General features: G+C 50.9%; 2 protein-coding genes across 9 annotated transcripts in view; one reads left to right on the top strand and one right to left on the bottom strand.

Annotated features, from left to right (window-relative positions):
* The window catches only part of SIL1 (SIL1 nucleotide exchange factor), a 246140-nt gene extending 244642 nt beyond the window's left edge, over nt 1-1498 (top strand). For all 5 annotated transcript variants that reach the window (XM_055554958.1, XM_055554943.1, XM_055554951.1 and 2 more), the window contains exon 10: nt 984-1498. In XM_055554958.1, coding sequence (XP_055410933.1) covers nt 984-1340 — 357 coding nt within the window. In that variant the 3' untranslated portion in view covers nt 1341-1498. The remainder of the gene's footprint in view (nt 1-983) is intronic.
* Nucleotides 1499-9543: 8045 nt separating this feature from the next.
* Nucleotides 9544-17196, bottom strand: part of CTNNA1 (catenin alpha 1) — a 329686-nt gene continuing 322033 nt past the window's right edge. For 3 of the 4 annotated variants that reach the window (XM_055554916.1, XM_055554907.1, XM_055554919.1), the window contains 5 exons: nt 15025-15135; nt 13310-13491; nt 13082-13187; nt 11624-11758; nt 9544-10733 (listed from right to left, as the gene is read on the bottom strand). In XM_055554916.1, the coding sequence (XP_055410891.1) occupies nt 10446-10733; nt 11624-11758; nt 13082-13187; nt 13310-13491; nt 15025-15135 (822 nt within the window). In that variant the 3' untranslated portion in view covers nt 9544-10445. Of the gene's footprint in view, nt 10734-11623; nt 11759-13081; nt 13188-13309; nt 13492-13668; nt 14902-15024; nt 15136-17196 lie in introns of those variants that run through there. The other variant, XM_055554917.1, reaches the window with a different exon arrangement.

Below are 17196 nucleotides of genomic sequence, written 5' to 3'. Positions count from 1 at the left end.
AATGCCTGCCAGGATTGGTTCCCACCACATTCTGTTGGAGCTGGGTTTCTGTACATTACTGACACAGGCAATGTGTGTAACTTCCTGCCCAGACTTCCCTTGGCGTAGAAGCCAGGGATGCCCGGGGCTCTGTGTTCTGTGTCCAGCCTGGCTCTCGTGCCCATCCACCGTAACAGCCTGCCGGGCTGCAAACATGGGATGGGCCCAGGCCTCTTGTCACAGCCCTCCATGTGTGCGAACCCTCCATCCTCGTCCCCTCAGACAACTCCCACAAGCCTCACAAGACTCAGATAAGTGCCAGCTTCCTCTCCCCACCATGCCCGACTCCTCTGAGGGAGTGGATCCGTGGTTGTGGTGGTGATGCCGCTGCTGGCACAGCTGACGTTTGACGATGGTAAAGCTCACTTCATTAGTGGGCTCCGTGTGCCGGGCACTGGCTGCGTGTTCGCTGTCCTGTTGAGTCCTCCCAACCATCCTGAAGGGGCTTCGTCGTCTCGCCCACTTGAGGGGTGGTGACTGAGTCCCAGGGAGGCGCAGTGCCGCCCACGGCCGTTTGGTCATTCAGCTGTCAGTGGTGGAGCAGGGTTTGAGCCCAGACTGTCTGCCTCCGCCCCGCCCCGCTACACAAAATGCACCGTGACATGTAGGACCTGCTCCCCCAGATCCTGAGCTGCTTGACGGCAGGGATCCTGTCTCCGTCCTGGTTTCTCCAGCACCTGGCACACTGTAGTTTTTTTTTTTTTTTGAATGAGTGGATGGATGGACAGATGGGTGGACATGTGGACGGGCTGGAGAGCATGTGTGGAGCTGTGAATCCAGCTGACCTTCCCCCTGAAGGGCCTTTGAGGCCCAAGGGTCTGGACAGAGAGGGGACAGACTCGGGTCAGCCAAGTGCCTTCAAGTCTGAAGGGCGGAGCTGACGGCTCTCTATCTGTTCTCTGTCCCGTGTGCCCCCACCCCTGCCCTGGCCATGCGGACGGCAGATGTTTGCGGAGGAGGATGCCGAGCTGACGCGGGACATGTCCCCCAAGAGGCTGCAGCAGTATCGCCAGGTGCACCTCCTGCCCAGCCTGCAGGAGCAGGGCTGGTGCGAGATCACCGCCCACCTCCTGGCGCTGCCAGAGCACGACGCCCGCGAGAAGGTGCTGCAGACGCTGGGCGCCCTCCTGGCCACCTGCCGGGACCACTTCCATCAGGACACGCAGCTCCACAGGACACTGGGCACCCTGCAGGCTGAGTACCAGGCACTGGCCGCCCTGGAGCTCCAGGAGGGTGAGGATGAGGGTTACTTCCGGGAGCTCCTGGACTCCATCAACAGCTTGCTGACAGAGCTGAGATGAGGCTGCCCCTGACACCGGGACGCTACTTGTGAGACTGAGGGGCACCAGCTTGGGTGGGCTCCTCAGGGGATACCAGGCAGGAGGGGGGGGCTTCCCTACTGGGGCCTGGGCATCATCTGGGCTGTGTTGGCTTGGCCATTAAATGGAGGCGTGACGGCCAGTGTCTGCTTGTGTCTGTGTGGTCTGGGCATAGCGCTTTGGTGGTCACTGGGTGACAGGCTGCTGAGGTGCCCTGGTGACATGCTGGGTGGTCACCTGGTAATGGGCCCTGTGGGAAGGATCCAGGCCTAGGAGTTAAGAGACTCCCAGCTGGACCCAGCTCTCTCCCACCAGTGGCTCTGTGACTTTGGGTGACACTTAGCTTCCCGGAGACTGTTTCCTCCTCTGTCAGAAGGGAAGGCCATTAAATGTGAGAAGACACATGGAAAGCACCACACCAGTGCCCAGCACGCACGCTCGCCTCTCCTCACCCAGCTGTGCAGTCTGCCCCTCCATCCTGTGCCTGCATGTTAGTTTCAAGGCTGGTGGCAGAAGCTTGAGGGCATCTCCACACACAGGGGTGCTATGTCAGCCCAGGCCAGGCAACTGATGGGTGAGGCTGGGTCCTGGGTGGTGGGACTGGGGGCGCTCGGTGCACTCTGGAGGCCTTTGGGTGGAGGTATCACTCTGGGAGAGGAATAATCTCTCCACAGCTGGTAGTGGGAGCCCAGGCTGGGCCCACCTGACAGAGCAGAGGGGCCTCTCCGTGCCCTTGCCTCTCTTCTGCATCCATGTGCTCTGTGCTGAGCAGGAGGTGGCAGCCTTGGAGGCAGGGGAGGCTGAGCCTGACAAGCCGCAGCCCCCACCCCGGAGAGGCTGAGCGCCAGGCTGGGAGCCTGCTGCAGGTTGCCACAGCAACCCCTGCTCTGGGCTTTCCTGATTTGGATTCTGGTGCGTTTGTTTTTCAGCTTTTCCCAATGCACCAGAGGCTCACTCCTGCTGCTTAGGCCGCCCCTCCCAGCCTCTGTGTAGAACTCTCCCCATTCTGGCCTTGCGTGTAGAAATCGCAGTTTCGCTGAGCTGAGGGCAAACTGAGGCCCAGAGGAACCCGGGGCAGGTCAGTGGCCTCAGCCCTGCTCCTGCCCACGGAGAGCCTGGGAGGGCTGCTGCAGCAGAGCGTTCTCCAGGGGGGTGGGAGGGAGGCCAGGGTCTGTGGAGTTGGGGTAGGATGCCTCGGGGCCCAGGCGTCACGGGGATCAGTCCACCGAGTTGGATGCCTGCTGGCTCGGGCATCATGGGGCTCAGACCAGAGTCCTCCGAGTTGGATGCCTGCTGGCTCGCAGCCTCTAAACCTGTCAGTAGCCTGTACATTTCACAGATGAGGAAGTCACGGCCAGGGAGGCTGAATGATCTGCCTGAGGTCACAGAGGCAGCGAGGGGCAGAGCTGGAGTTTGCTGGGCGGAACACGCTTTGCAAAGTTTGAATGTTTGGCTCAGAAGATGATCATTTTAATTAATCTGACAGGCAGTGGTAGGAGGGCCAGGAGAGACGGCTGAGCAGGCCATGTCCAGAAAGGTGCTGGGGCTCAGGAGTGAGTGAGGGGAGGCAGACAGTGCCAGGCGACTGAGCCCACAGCCAGGTGATGGCACTGCATCTGCCATCTCCTTCACATACATAACACAAGACGTTGGCAGGGGTGGAGCTTGGGCTGCAGTCTGCCTTCTCAGTGGCCTCATCCGGGTCGTCCAGGGCCTCTGCCTTCTTGGTCCTTAGTCTCTGGTGGATTCTGGTTCCACCATCCAGTTCATCGGTGACTGTTGTCTGCAGGTCTAGGAAGAGCCTCTGGGACCTATAGCCAAGGAGCACAACCTGGGCTATGTAACATGATGTCTGACAGTGAATGCTGAAAACTAAAGAAAAATAAAGCCCAGAATGGGGGGATGAGGAGTGTCAGGGAAGGCCTCTCTGAGGAGGTGCAGTGTGAAGAGAAGGAAGTGAGGCAGTGAGCCCTGTGGGATCTGGGGAAGTGCTTTGTATATAAGGAAATAGCAGAGGCAGGAACATGGCTGGGGTGTTGGAAGAAAAGCAAGAGTCGGTGGAAGGGAGGATAATAAGCACCATGAGGAGGGCGGACCCTGGCAGCCCTGGTGAGGACTGGAGCTGCTGCTTTGTGATGGGGGCCATTGGAGACTTGTGAGCGGAAGGCAGACCTGACGTGACTGACATTTTAACAGGACCACGCACGCTGCTGTGGTGAGAACAGATGACACAGGAGCAAGGACGGAAGCAGGTGGCTGGCACAGGGTCTGATGTAAAATCCAGGTGAGAGCTGATGTGGTGTGAACCAGGGTGATGATGGAGAAGGTGATGTGGTCAGACTCCACTGTGTTTTAAAGGTCACCGTGAGAGGACTTGCTGGCTGACTGCATGTGGGGTGTGAGGGGAAAAAAAGAGTCCAGGATGAAGCCTTACCTCAGGACTTCAATAAAGTTGAAGTTGCTGCAGCAACTGGACAGCCATGTTTTAGAAGATGAACCTTGACCTATAACTGTTGTCTTACCCAAAATTTAACTCAAAACCAACTACAGACCTAAATGAAAAACTGTAAAATGAAAAACTGTAAAACTTTTAGAAGAGAGGAAAATAAATATTTGTGACTTTAGTTTTTAGCTATACCACCAGAAGCACAATTCCTAAAGTTAAAAACTGATGGATTGAACTATATCAAAATTAGAAACTTGTTCTGTGAAATTAAAATAAAGACAAGCCAAAAACAGGGAGAAAATATATACTTGGCAAAAAGGATTTGTATCTAGAATCAATGTCAAAAAAAAATACTTGACAAAGGATTTTGCATCCAGAATATATGAAGAATTCCCAAAGCCAGAAAACAGTCAACCCAATTTTCAAAAATAAAGATTTGCAAAGACATCACCAAAGTGGATATACAAATGACACATAAGCAGGTGAAAAAAATGCCCGTGAGACAGCATCCCATTCTTATTCCTAGGTATTTACTCAAGATAAAAATCTTTGTTTATACAAAAACTTGTACTTGAACAATTATATCAACTTTATTTGTAAAAACAAAACTGGAATTAGGTAAAATGTCCCTTATCTGGGGGTGGATGGACCAACATGGAAATAATCCCCACGGTGCTCTGCTCCACGCGGAAGAACAGACAGCTATGCCCGCGGCACACGCGTGTGTCTCAGATGCATGCTGCGGACTCAAAAGAAGCCAGGCTCAGAAGGCTGCATACTGTTGACTTATGGGACATTCTGGAAAAGGCAGAACTATAGGGAAAGGGCTTGTTCAGGACTTAGGGGACATTTCAACAACAGTGGGGTGGCACAGTGGAATTTTGGGGAGCATGTTGGAAATGTTCTGTGTCTCAGTTGTGGTGGTTACACAACCACTACATGTGTCAAAATTCAGACACCCCAGAAAGTGAATTTTACTGTGTAAATTACATCTAAAAAATTGTAATAAATACTTCCCTGGTGGCTCAGATGGTAAAGAATCTGCCTGCAATGCAAGAGGCCTGGGTTTGATCCCTGGGTTGGGAAGATCCCCTGGAGGAGGAAATGGTAACCCAGTCCAGTATTCTTGCCTGGGAAAATCCCTTGAACAGAGGAGCCTGGTGGGATCCATGGGATCACAAAGAGTTGGACACAACTGAGCGACTAACACTTTGAAATACTCAGACGTTTCCTTTCCTAGCATTTGTGTGCTTCTGAGATTACTTAATGTCTATCGCATCTGATGGTGGAAACACTAACCGTGCACTCGAACTTCTTTTCCTTGCTCCACCAGCAGGACACCTCGTGGGTGGCTGGAAATCTGATGTGGTGGGAGTATTTACACCAGGGAAGTCGGGAAATGTTACAAATCAAGGCTTAATTTATTGTTTTGTTGATTGTCTAGACTTAAAAGAGGGTGATGAAGAAGACATTAATGCCAATTAAGCTTTGTGTGTCATCTATATTTAGCACAAAAAAATGAGGAAATTATCTTACAGTATTTGACAGATATTATCTGATTGAGCAAAGTCATCATTCACTGACAAGTGAAATCCCCACATTTATTTTTGTTCTTTCACTTCCTTACTCCTTAAGGTAAACAAAAATATCAACCAACATTCATGTCAGAACTAGACTCATTTGTCAGTTTCAACCATAGGTTGGCTATGGATGCAAGATTTGAGCAAAAATCAAAGAAGGCCTCAGTGGAATTTAAGCTGTGTGGAATCGAGAGTAAAGAATATTGCCTATTTTGTTAATTCTGAGTTGTGTACTGTAATTCCTTTATAGGAGTAAAATGTGTAACAAAATATATGGATATATATATGCAGCCTCTCCCCATCCCTCCCTGAAAACCTGGTTGTTGCACATTATTGATCAAGAAGAAGAGAAGCAAGGTCAGTGGCCTGGACTAGCTGAGTGTTAGAGACCAAGAGGGGGAGCATATTAAGGAGACTCGAGCAAGGTGAGTGAGGATGTGATGGTGGGAATCTGAAGAAAGCGTGACTAGGAGGGAACGTGGCTGCCAGCAGCACGACAGGCCGAGAGGAGGGCTGGACCGAGCGGGGAGAGTGGTGGTGGGCACTGGACACGGTCCCAACGTTCCCCTGAGGAGCTCTGTCTCAGGGGAGGGAGACATGGACCCAGAAAAGCTTTCTGTCCCCTTGTTTTAAACTCGGGGGTCTATGACATGTTTTTGTGTGCTGATGAGAACCACTGAGGGAAGGCAAACTTGGTCAGGCAGGAAATGGGGGTGTGAGAATTGAGGGCTAGAATGCTTTGGACTGGGGTCCCGTGACCAGTGAGTGACAGGGTGACCTCACCCAAGAGCCTGGAGAACCCGTGCACGCTGACACGCAGTCCTGAGGACCCATGCAGGAACGGGCAGGTGCGGTGGGAGTCTGAGGGCGTCGCTGGGGAGAAGAGCCTGCCCTCTGGGGCTCCTGAGGGCTGGTCTGAACCTGGGGGCGTTAGAGGGACTGACTGAGCGGCTGGGAGGAGGGGCTGGGCAACTCGTGAGCTGTGTGACTTGGGTGAGAGAGTTGGTCGCCACTCCTGTAGTTTGAGGGGCAGTAATAGCGACACGTCACAGGCAGCAAACGAACAACTGGGGGATGTGGGTGAAGGCCTACACGGGCCCTGGGTGTGCCCAGCATGAGGCAGCTGCTCCTCTTCCTTCAGTGGGGGGCAATCCTTGCCTGGGTGGAGAGTGGACGCTGTGAGCATTAAGGCTGCAGAGGTGAGGAGGGCCCTTGGAAGTGTCTGCCCGGGGGTTGTGGGAGGCACTGCCCTATGGTTAGCAGGGCAGAGGGGAGAGCAGCGGGGCTCTGCCCAGCCTGCGTGAGGTCATGGCCAGAGCAGGGGTGCGGGGCAGCTGGCCCGTAATGCCAGGCTGAGGCACCCAGGGGAGGAGCTGGCCTGAGGTGTCACCCAGGGAGGTGACACTGAGGGTCATGGCTACCCTGGCTGAGAAGCAAGAAACCTCGGGATGTGAGGGGAGACAGCCCTCTTAGCGGTGGCATAGGGGCAGGAGCAACCCCCGCATGGACACGGTGAGGTTGGTCTCCCCTGAGCTCAGCCCACGGTCTGTGAGGAGGATGGAGGATTCAGGATCGCTGGTTAAGACCTCTGGTGCCGCCTCTGTGACCTGCTTTCTGCTTCCCAGTATCTTCTGATTGGTTTAAATAAGCAGTGAGTCATTCGAACAGTTCAACTATTTCTCAAGCACGTGCCAGGGCCTTTGAGAGGTTACGGGGTCACCAAGACCACCGCCTTTTCCCCAAAGAATGCCAGACCAGCCCTGTGTGAGCTGGCACTGTGATGCCACATGCTGGGGGCAACAGGGCCAAGGCCTGGTGAGAAGGGGGTGGTCGTGGGCCACGCTTGCCCGTCATGGCACAAGGGGAGATTTTAGGTGCTATAGCAATGAACACTTTACTAAAGTGAATTTTAATGTGTATTAGAAAAACTGTAGCACAGCAAACATTTCATAGCTATTGCTTAAGGAGGAAGTGAAGCTCAGTAGAACTTGCATCTTTTGGGAACGTGTGCTATTAATGTTGGGATGGTGAGGGTGATGCCTGGGACATGCAAGTGATGGGCTCATGGGGGGCAGCGTGTGGACATCCTAGGAATCGCGTCTGGCAGGCAGTGTGGGTGCAAAGGGCACGGTTAGTCCAGATACTGCCAGAGCAGGCATGGGGTCCCTGAGGGCTGTGTGCAGAGGGCTGACTCTTGAGAAATGTTTTTGGATGTTTCTTTTACCACTTGGTGGAGAGTGGGTAATGGATGCTGGGGGCTGAGGGAGGGGGCTGTCTAGACCAGGGTGGGCTCAGCCTCTGAGAGAAGTGGATGGGCTGAGCAGACAGGTGGACTGGATGGTCTACGTGGCGCTTGGGTGCGGGGCTGTAGGTCACGGCAACAAAAGCCATGAGTGTTCCAAGTGTCAGCGTGGATTCTGAGTCAGTCAGGAGGAAGGGCCGAGTGAAGGGAGGTCAGCGTCTGTGGGCTTGGCCCCACGAGGGACCCCCAGGTCCCCAGGGTATCTGTTCACTGTGTCCTGGGCCTTGGAGAGTGGATTCCTATCCCTGTGAAGCAGGGAGGCAAAATATCAGGGGAGGTCTTTCTGATAGACTTTTGACAAGACATCTGAAGGAGATCTTGAGAAGGAAATGGGGAGTGGGGTGGGTGGGGGGTTTCTGGGGAGAGCAGAACCAAAACTGGCAAAGGGCAGATGCAAAGAAAGGCCAGAGACAAAAGCGGCCACACTCATCATTAGGACTCTGGCTTTTAGGACATGGAAGCCACTGGAAGGTTGAGCTAAGAGAAAGACATGCTCTGGCTTGTCTCTGAGGGGGAACGCCTGGTGGGGGTTGGTGGGGGCAGTGCAGGGAAGGAGCCTACTGCAGTGTCCACATGCAGACGACCATGGGAGCCACCTCCTGGCCTGTGCCCCTGTGTTGTCCCCTCCCACTGTGGACCAAGGGTGGTTTGTGTCACCAACATAACACTGAAGGCATCACGTATCGCTTTTGGGATCAGGTTTTTAAAACACGCCGTAGCTTCCATCTGGTTGCCATCCTCTCGGCTCGCTCAATCTGGTGGGGGCGTGAGCCACTCTGTGGGAAGGCAGGCCCACCTGGCACGGACTGCAGCCTCCCACCCCCGCCCTGTGAAGGAGCCTGGAAGTGGGTCCTCTGCTCACAAGAGACCCAAGCGTCAGAATCTTCCACTCGGCTGCTCCTGGATCCCTGATCTTCAGAAGCTGTGAGTGATGCTTGTTGTCTTGGCTGCTGAGTTTGAGGGCAGTTTGTTACATGCTAAGAGAAGTTAATGCAGTGATGAGGTCTTGGACCAGGTGACGGCAAACAGAACTGGTGAGAAGTAGTTGGCCCCAGCATACATTTCAAAGGGAAGAATCTGTGTGAAATATGTATAAAGACATCCAAGTGGAGAGTTGAGGAGACCGCCAGTTATAGAAGTCTAGTTCTAGGAAAAGTTGGCATTTGGATGGTATTTAAAGCCAGATATCTGGCTAAGATCAGGAGTAAGCAGAACCAAAGAGAAGAGGTTGAGGACTGAGCCCTGGGACAGACAGCGAAACTTTGACCAGCTAGGAAGAGGAGGAGGAGCACCCTGTGAAGAACCGGAAACCGGAGTGAGGTGCTTTGGAGGCAGAGGAGGAGCTGTGAGCAGGGAGGGCCTGTGCACCTCGGCCACTGACGGTGCAGAGAGGAATATGGGCGTGCAGAGCTGACTGGAGCGGCAGGAAGTGAGGAAGGGGAGACAAGGACGACACTCTTTAAAGGAATGGGGATGTAGGCTGGGAAAGGACAGCAGGTTTAGGAGGTTTGTAAGGCAGCCATCATCTTGGTACAGTTACAAACCAGTGGGGATGATTCAGAAGGGGAGGGTGACCTCCAGGGAGATGTCAAGGATGCCTCTGAGGTTCTGCCCTGCACCCTGAAGTGCAGACATGTGAATTCCCACGGTGGGCGTGGCCCTCCCAGCCTGGAAGCTACAGGGAGGCACAGTCTGGAGCCCTGTGCACAGTCTGCTCCCTCCCTGGGCAGTACCATCCAGGAAAGAGGGCCAACGGGAGGCCGAAGCATGGCAGATGCTGGGGGCAAATCCAGGAGATGTCTGATGTAAAACTCCACTCTATGGGAAGGCAAAGAAAAGAACTCTGGCCCCTTAGACTTGGTTTCATAGTGGACTTTATTCGGAAAAGTTAGTGTAAAAAACATTCAAATTCATAAAATTTAAATAAAGTAAAATTATACCTTGTAGTTATAGTAATCGCTATAGTAATCACAAATAAGGTAAGTCTAAATTATTGCCTAAGCAAACACTATTATTTTGTCAGGCTTCTCCTAAGCCCAAGGCAGGAAGCGCTGCAATTATTAGAAGTGAACCCAATGATGAATTTGCATTTGGAAGCTGAAGGAAGTTAAAAGAGCATGTTCTGATTATGGCATCACAACATTCTAGCCTGAAAAAAAGCAACTTTATTAATGTCCCACAGCAGAGTACATTAGTAATTGTAACCATGCATTAAAATCCTCCTTTCATGTTATAAAGAGAGTAATCCATTCTCTTTGTGATACATTGTTTTAATTAGTTTTGTGTGGTCTGTCCCTCTCAAAACCTGTCTGGGAATGTTCCTTTCTCCAAGGCCTCCTAAGACGCCCGGGATGCTTCCTCCGGGTCGTCTTTGGTCATTTACTACCAGCCAAGTGGCCAGAACTGGGGGAAGCCCCTCCCTGAACCAAGATGTAGGCAGCTCCCCTCTCCCAAAGCTACTGCTGCCACCACTGGGAGGACAGGCATCTCAACCTGGTCAACAGTGTTACTAACACGTTCATGTGGGAGTCTCTTTGGTTATGGAATTTTTACTTTTAATTATTTAGGAGTATAAAAAATATAGCTAGATATATGCCCCTGAATTCTATGACTTAAACACAAGTATGTCCTTACAAAAGTCACCAGGTTGGCCAGGTCTCAAGAATCTATTTCCCTATGGGATCTAACATCAGTGTTCTATTTAGCAAATATACGTGAGTGAAGAACGATGAGGGATCTTTAGGAGGGCCCGGGCAGCCTTAGATGCTGTCCATAGCTTTGAACTCACTGAGGGCCTGCACGGGGTTCACGTGCTTCTTCTGAGATGCTCTTTTAATCTTGGTCTGCGTCTCATCCTGTTTCTCTCTCTTCACCAAGGGCTTTTTCTCAGGCGCCTTCATCTTCCACGACACAGCAGGGAGGTTGAGGGACGCCATTCCCTGGGACTTCTGGTATTTGGTGGAGGCCACGTACGATGCCTTCACTGTCTGCACCACCGCATTCATCAAGTTCTTTGCGGCTTGGATCAGGGACATGGCGCTGTCCACCTGAGAGGCACAGACAGGAGGTGAGGAGCACAGGCCAGGGTCTGGGGTGGAAGGTCCAGCTGGCCTGTCAGTCCCCGACAGGGAGTCCCCACTCCCCTGGGGCCCGGAACCAGTCCTCATTCCTAATCAGCTTTCCCAACTGCTAGGTGCTCTCATCCAAACACCCTGAAAATGCCTGTATTTCAGATCTTCTGAAGGGACGAGTAATAAAAACGTAAGGTACCATTACCTTACCTGCCCTAGCCCTCAACCAAGGCGGGGGATGATCTGCAGAACAAGCACTGTCAACAGCCACAGGCATGGGGTGGGGGGCTTAGGTCAGCCTCCTGGACAGAGCGCCCCATGCTTTCAGTAATGACCCAGGGGACTGCCCTCACATTTAGAGAAGATGGATAATTGTCCCCAGAGACAGGGGCATTTGATGTTGGAGCAGGTAAACAAATGGTCTAAGTATGTCCAACATTCAAAGTTCTTTGAAAGGAAATTGTGTGGGGTTTAGCAGAAGCCACGGGGCTTCCATGGAGGGAGGTGTCCTTGTTCCCCTAGGGTGACAGGTCCAGAACTGTGTGATGTGACCTGGGAAACAGACAAGGGGAGAGAGTGTACTGGGGCTCTTTGAGGGTGGAGGGGGTTTGAGAAAGGCTGTATGTCTCTGCAATTTCTGAACAGGCTCACTTTCTCTCTAGAAGAAGAAAAAACAGGAGGATAAAAATACTCTTTCCCACAGAAGCACAAGGGAAGAGGCCAGCACAGTAAGGGCTCCTAGCTGTCTCCAACCGTGTTCAACGGAGCTGCAATATGCACAGAGGAGCTGACGTGCAGCCCTCAGCCTCCGAGAGGAAACTATGGTCCTCTCCCAGCACTTCCTCCCACTGATAGATGAAACTTACCCCAGAGACGACCAGCTCCCCACCAAGGTTCTGCACCTCGGCCTTGACTTTGCTGCAGATGTTCAGCTGGTGGCAGTAAAGGGCGATGCGCTGAAGGTAGGCCAGCAGGTCCTGCTTGCAGGCTGAGTCTGGGCACTGACGAGAGAGCGGACTTAGCACCAAGCACTCTTGAGCCCAAACACACCCATTCCTAGGGCTATTCTGACAGGCTCAGTCTGTGCTGCAGCAAGGATGAGAGAGGATTATCCAAGTACCCGGGCTGTCACCACCCTCAGCAACTCTGCTGGGGTCCCTGCCTCTGGAGAAAAGTGACGGTGTCATGAGCTAGAGTGAAGGGCTGTCTGCTCAAGAGGGCCCAGATCTGCTCAGTGGTGCACACTCTAAACACCTGATGAAAGGAGAGTCATTTTAGGCAAAGATGGAGAACAAGTGCGTCAACCAAAGCAAGCAGAGCACCTCTCAAGTGTTGACGCAAACACCTCCCTTCTGTGAGGCTGGGGTTTTTTATTCTCAGCAGCTCCTGAAGCATGGCAGAGCCATGCCTCATTTGCATTTTAAGATGGTTGTGTAAGAAGACTGTGTTGGGAGCTGTGTGGAGGGTGGAGCAGGGAGTCAGTGAGGTAGGCCAGTCTTGCAGGCGCAGGCTGTGCACGATGGACTGAGTGGTGGCTGCTGAGAGGAAGAGACCAGATGGCGCTCACATTCATGTGGCCAGTAGATGTACTGGGGCTGAGTACCAGATATAAGCCCTTAAAGAGGGGCGTTAAGGAGGGCTTCCCAGTCTTTGGCTTGAGCACTGTCACTGTCCTGCAGCCCTGGTGCAGGCTGAGCATGTGGACACTTGAGGGAAAGCAGTGGGAAGGCTTTGTAACTATAGCTGAAAATAGCTTGTAAACTTTCCTGGAGGTTTACACATTTTTTTCAACACATCAGTAGAGAAAAGGGATGAAGGCTGGGTGGCTGGGAACACAGACGTCTGTCCCCACTTCGGCACATCATGCTTCCAAAGCACCAGACAAAAGAGCTCCTGATTCTTACATGAAATACACCCATAAGAGGCTCTTAACGCACTTAGTTTCAGTATATTATTGGGGCTTGCAGAATTAGCTCCTACCCAGAGCTGACATCCTAAAGAGATCCGAAGAGCTAACAGTAAAGGCTGGTTTTAGGTGTCAATCAAAGCAAGATTTTAGGACATACACACCTATGTGTGTATGTGATGTAATGCAGAGATGTGCTGTAATGCAAACTGGGCCTGTCTTATAAAACTTGTCAAAGAAACAGGAATTCAGAAATCCTTAAAACTCTATGCTGATGCTAATCAAGCAGGTTGGTGAGTTAAGAACACTGTTTGAGATTAGGAAAGTGCTGTGGCTCATGAAAAAACACTGTTACCACCCCTGGGCTGCCCGAGTCCAGCATGAACTTTAAGACCTGTGGGGCAAGTCTGTTACTTACATGGTCTGCGATGGTGCGGCCAAGCTTATCCATCCTGGAGCCTGCCTCAGCAATTTTCTTGGCGGCACTGATCACATCTGATGTGTTTTTGAGTGGTCCTTTACCTCTGAAAAAAGGGAACAAGGATGATTGTAACTAAAGCCCTCGTAGGTGGAGATGAACAGCAAAGGATGTACGGAGCAGCACATCCTGCCTGCGTGAGGTGGCCTGCAGGGAGGCGCTGCTCACCGGGTGAAGTCCGTCATCTCCATCATGATCATGCACATCTGCTTGGCCAGCACGATGATGTCATTGCCACTGTCGTCCCACTTGGACACCTCAGCATCCAGCTTGCTCTTTTCTTCCTGAAAACTGGCCACCTGTTCCGCAATCTTTGCTTTCTGCTCCTGGGGAAGCTGAGCCATGATCGCCTGAAATCAGAAGCACAGAAAGCTCTTACATAAAGAGAATATGAAGTTCTCACAGTGCATTAACCAAGAATATTTCCACCAAGCAATCTATGACATAGGTAGGATGGTGCTTTAATAGGTTTCATTTTGCCTGAAGAACCATTTATTCTCATTTTGTGAAGTTTATAGCTTCCCGACCCACTTTCAAGAATAACGGTGTGAGGGGTTGCAGGCTAATGTACAAGCTTCCTGATCACACCTGCACAGGGACAAAACCTGCTTAATTCTTTAAAAGTTTCATCTTCTGAAGTCAGGAAGACAAATATCACATTATATTAGACATACGTGGAATCGGATTTTTTTTTAAAAAAGATACAAATGAACTTATTTACAAAACAGAAACAGACTTTGAGAACAAACTTAGGGTTGATTACCAAAGGGGAAACGTGATGGGGTGTGGGTACATCAGGAGCTTGGCATGAACATACAGTATTTTATACATATAACCAAGGACATACTGTATAGCACAGCAAATTCTACTCAATATTCTGTGATAACCTATGAAAGAATCTAAAAAAGAATGAATATGTGTATAACTGAATCACTTTACTGTACACCTGAAGTTAACATAACATTGTTAATCAACTATACTCCAATAAAATTACTTTGAAGAAAAATAAACTTCCATTAACCTTAAAAAAAAAAAAATGTCACCCTCGCCTCCTGCCATGGGGATGAGGGAGGGGCTAATGCATGCAGGCCTTTCCCTGGTGTCAGTATATACATCTCCAACTTTCCAAGATGACCCAGTAGTCTTAAAATGTAAGTTTTAAAGGAGGCAGGAGAGAACCTGCTGCAGAGCACACTTCTCAGGCACTCAAGACAGCACTCACACCTGAGCCTGCAGCACCTGGAGGCCCGCTGCCGACCTCAAGCCCCAGACTCAGGCCTAGGGCTCCTCTCGACTCAGCTCCCCAAGGGCTAGGACCCAGTGGGGCTTAAAGCAGAGATGAACCCGCTGTTCAAAACGACTTCTAAGGGGTGAAAAAAGACTCCTTAGTAATATTTCTTGGCATCCTCCCAAAAACATAAATGCAATTGATTGAAGATTTAACGACTCAAATGAATGCAATGGCTCTGATTTTCTTGAATGTACCACTGTTATTTTTTTCCCCATGAATAATTAAATAGTTCATGCCCGTGGTATCATTGAGATAGGCAAAGACAGCAATCTTTTTTGAGTTTCACTGTCCTATTAACAAACATTGCATTGACTGGAGCATAGCGCTTTCCTGACTCGGGGCTCTTCATAAACCAAAGCCTCAGGGTACAGCTGAGGGGGCCATGTTCTTGCGCTGCTCTCGCTGAGGAGACATTCTGGATGAACCTACAATGGACTAGCAGGTGCCACAACTTTAGGATAAGGTTCCACTGCCAGAGTAAATGAGAGGAAAAATGGTGTTTTCAATAATGAGAGTTTTTTTCTAGAAAAGAAAAAGCTAAGAACAGGGAGAGACAGGAAGGTCTGCAGGACAAGTTAAACCTGGTCCTTACCCGGGCACTCTGGCCAGCTATTAGCTGGTCATCTTCTGTCTGGACACTTGTCCTGCTTCTGACATCGAAGTCTTCCGTCTCAAAGTCAGAGTCATCCAGCTCCTCAGGGGTCTGCCACCAAGACAGAAATGACAAGTCAAACACAACCCTGGGCCACCAGCAGCCCCGAGCCCCTGGGCCCACAGCCCCAGGGTCTGACGTAAAGACATCCAGAATTTTCTGCAATATTCCAAACAGCCATGAGGAATAAAGTTAAAGCTGCTCAATATTTGAACCCTGCTTCACCGATGCATGTGCCAAGCAGTCCATTCAACAGACAGCGAGCAAAGGCACCACACCAGCATTCCCAAAGGATCTGGAGGGTTTCAGTCTCTACCAAAGAGTCAAGACTCTGCTTGACAAAAGGTTTTCACTTCATGTACTTCTCCAACACCTGCATCTTAAGACAAATGTGAGAGTTGTTCTGGGTGGAAAACGTACTGTAGTAAAAATAGCAGTTTCATACATTAAACAGATTCTTATAACTTTGCCATTTTTTAATGGAAAAAAGAAAATTAACTGAATTAATACTGGGATTCCTCTTAGGTTAGCAAAGGTTGATCTGAGGAGTAAAAACAGGCAGTGTGTTTTTATGTACTTTTATTAAAGGAAAAGAGAATATGGCAGATAAAGTCTGAGTAAATACCAAAGGAACTGATCACTTTTTTGCTTTAATTATGAAATAAAAATTCTTATTTTGTACACCCTCCAGCCTCTCGTGATTAGCTACTGACTTGAAACATAATGTAATCTTCGGGAAATTATCAGCAACAGGGCAGCAGGCAGAACAGCTGGGGTTGGCTCTTGGCCCAGCCGGTCGGCCTATGACAAGAGGGCAGTGAGGCGAGTCCCTCATCTGCACCAGGACCTAATCCAACCCCAGCCTGAGGGCTTCCTGTGAGGAAGCATCCAGACTGCCCAGAGTATGTTGGGTTTGTACACACGTGAAGGCTGGGCCGGGCCCTCCGTGTGAAAGTGAGGACAATGGGGGTCACCTGAGGCACCAGTGAGTTACACGTCAGTGCAACACCTGGAGTCCAGCTGCTGTTGGCCATTGTGATTCTGGAGTGACAGACACTTGAGCCTTTAGTGAGGGGTGCCTCTTAACAGGATCTCTACTTCCCTACCTTCCTCCATAGCCCATCACAGACCGAAGAACTGTTCTTACCAGGGAAACCAAATTAGGGAAACCAAATTATCTTCTATCTGTTCATTCACTTGTTGAATCTCTGTGTGCCAAGCAAGCAGTTCTGGGCTCGTAAGGTACAGAATGACAGAGACAAACATCCCCGCTCTCACAGATATAAGACTGCAGGCACCCAAGGATGTGAAGAGCAAGACTGAGAAGCAGGTGCATGAATCCAGGTGAGAGGTGCTGGTGGCCTAGACCAGGGCAGGAACCGTGTTCAGAATCACTACTTATTGTGAAGGTAGACCCAACAGGCTCTGCTGATAAATCCGATTCAGTGTATGAGGCAAAAAGTGGAATCAAAGGTGAATCTAAAATTTGGGCCTAAGCAAGTGGAAGACAGACGTGCCATCAACTGATGAGAGAGCAGGGTGGAGAGATGCGGAGCTCACTTTGGGGATGACAAGCAAGGGGCAGCAAGCAGGGTGGCTGGAGTGGACCATGGGAGTCAGCCTCTCGCTGGTTTTCTCTCATCTTTATGCTCCAAGTGAATGAGTACAGTCAGAAAAGAGACAGGTGAGAAACTATGCTACAGGGTGTACCCGTGGTCACGGGCTGTGAAGATGAAGGATGAGGAGAAACCAGCAAGACTGAGGAGGAGGGGGCCAGCGGATTTTCTTACAATGGGCGACATTAAGGCATGTTTGTCTGCTGGGGGAAAAGTGCTGGAGAAATAGGGAGCGAGACCCAGCGCAGGGAACAGGCTCAGCCAGGAGCAGATGTTTAAACCACCTCAGGATCCTCGGGAACGATGAATCCCTGGTGGTTCAGAGGGTGAAGCATCTGCCTGAAATGTGGGAGACCCAGGTTCGATCCCTGGGTTGGGCAGATCCACTGGAGAAGAAAAAGGCAATCCACTCCAGTATTCTTGCCTGGAAAATCCCATGGATGGAGGAGGAGCCTGGTGGGCTACAGCCCATAGGGTCGCAGAGTTGGACATGACT

The sequence above is a fragment of the Bubalus kerabau genome, chromosome 1 (genome assembly GCF_029407905.1).
Source record: "Bubalus kerabau isolate K-KA32 ecotype Philippines breed swamp buffalo chromosome 1, PCC_UOA_SB_1v2, whole genome shotgun sequence".
Lineage (NCBI taxonomy): Eukaryota > Metazoa > Chordata > Mammalia > Artiodactyla > Bovidae > Bubalus > Bubalus kerabau.
The sequence above is the reverse complement of the archived record's forward strand: the minus strand, read 5'-3'. Positions and strand labels throughout refer to the sequence as shown.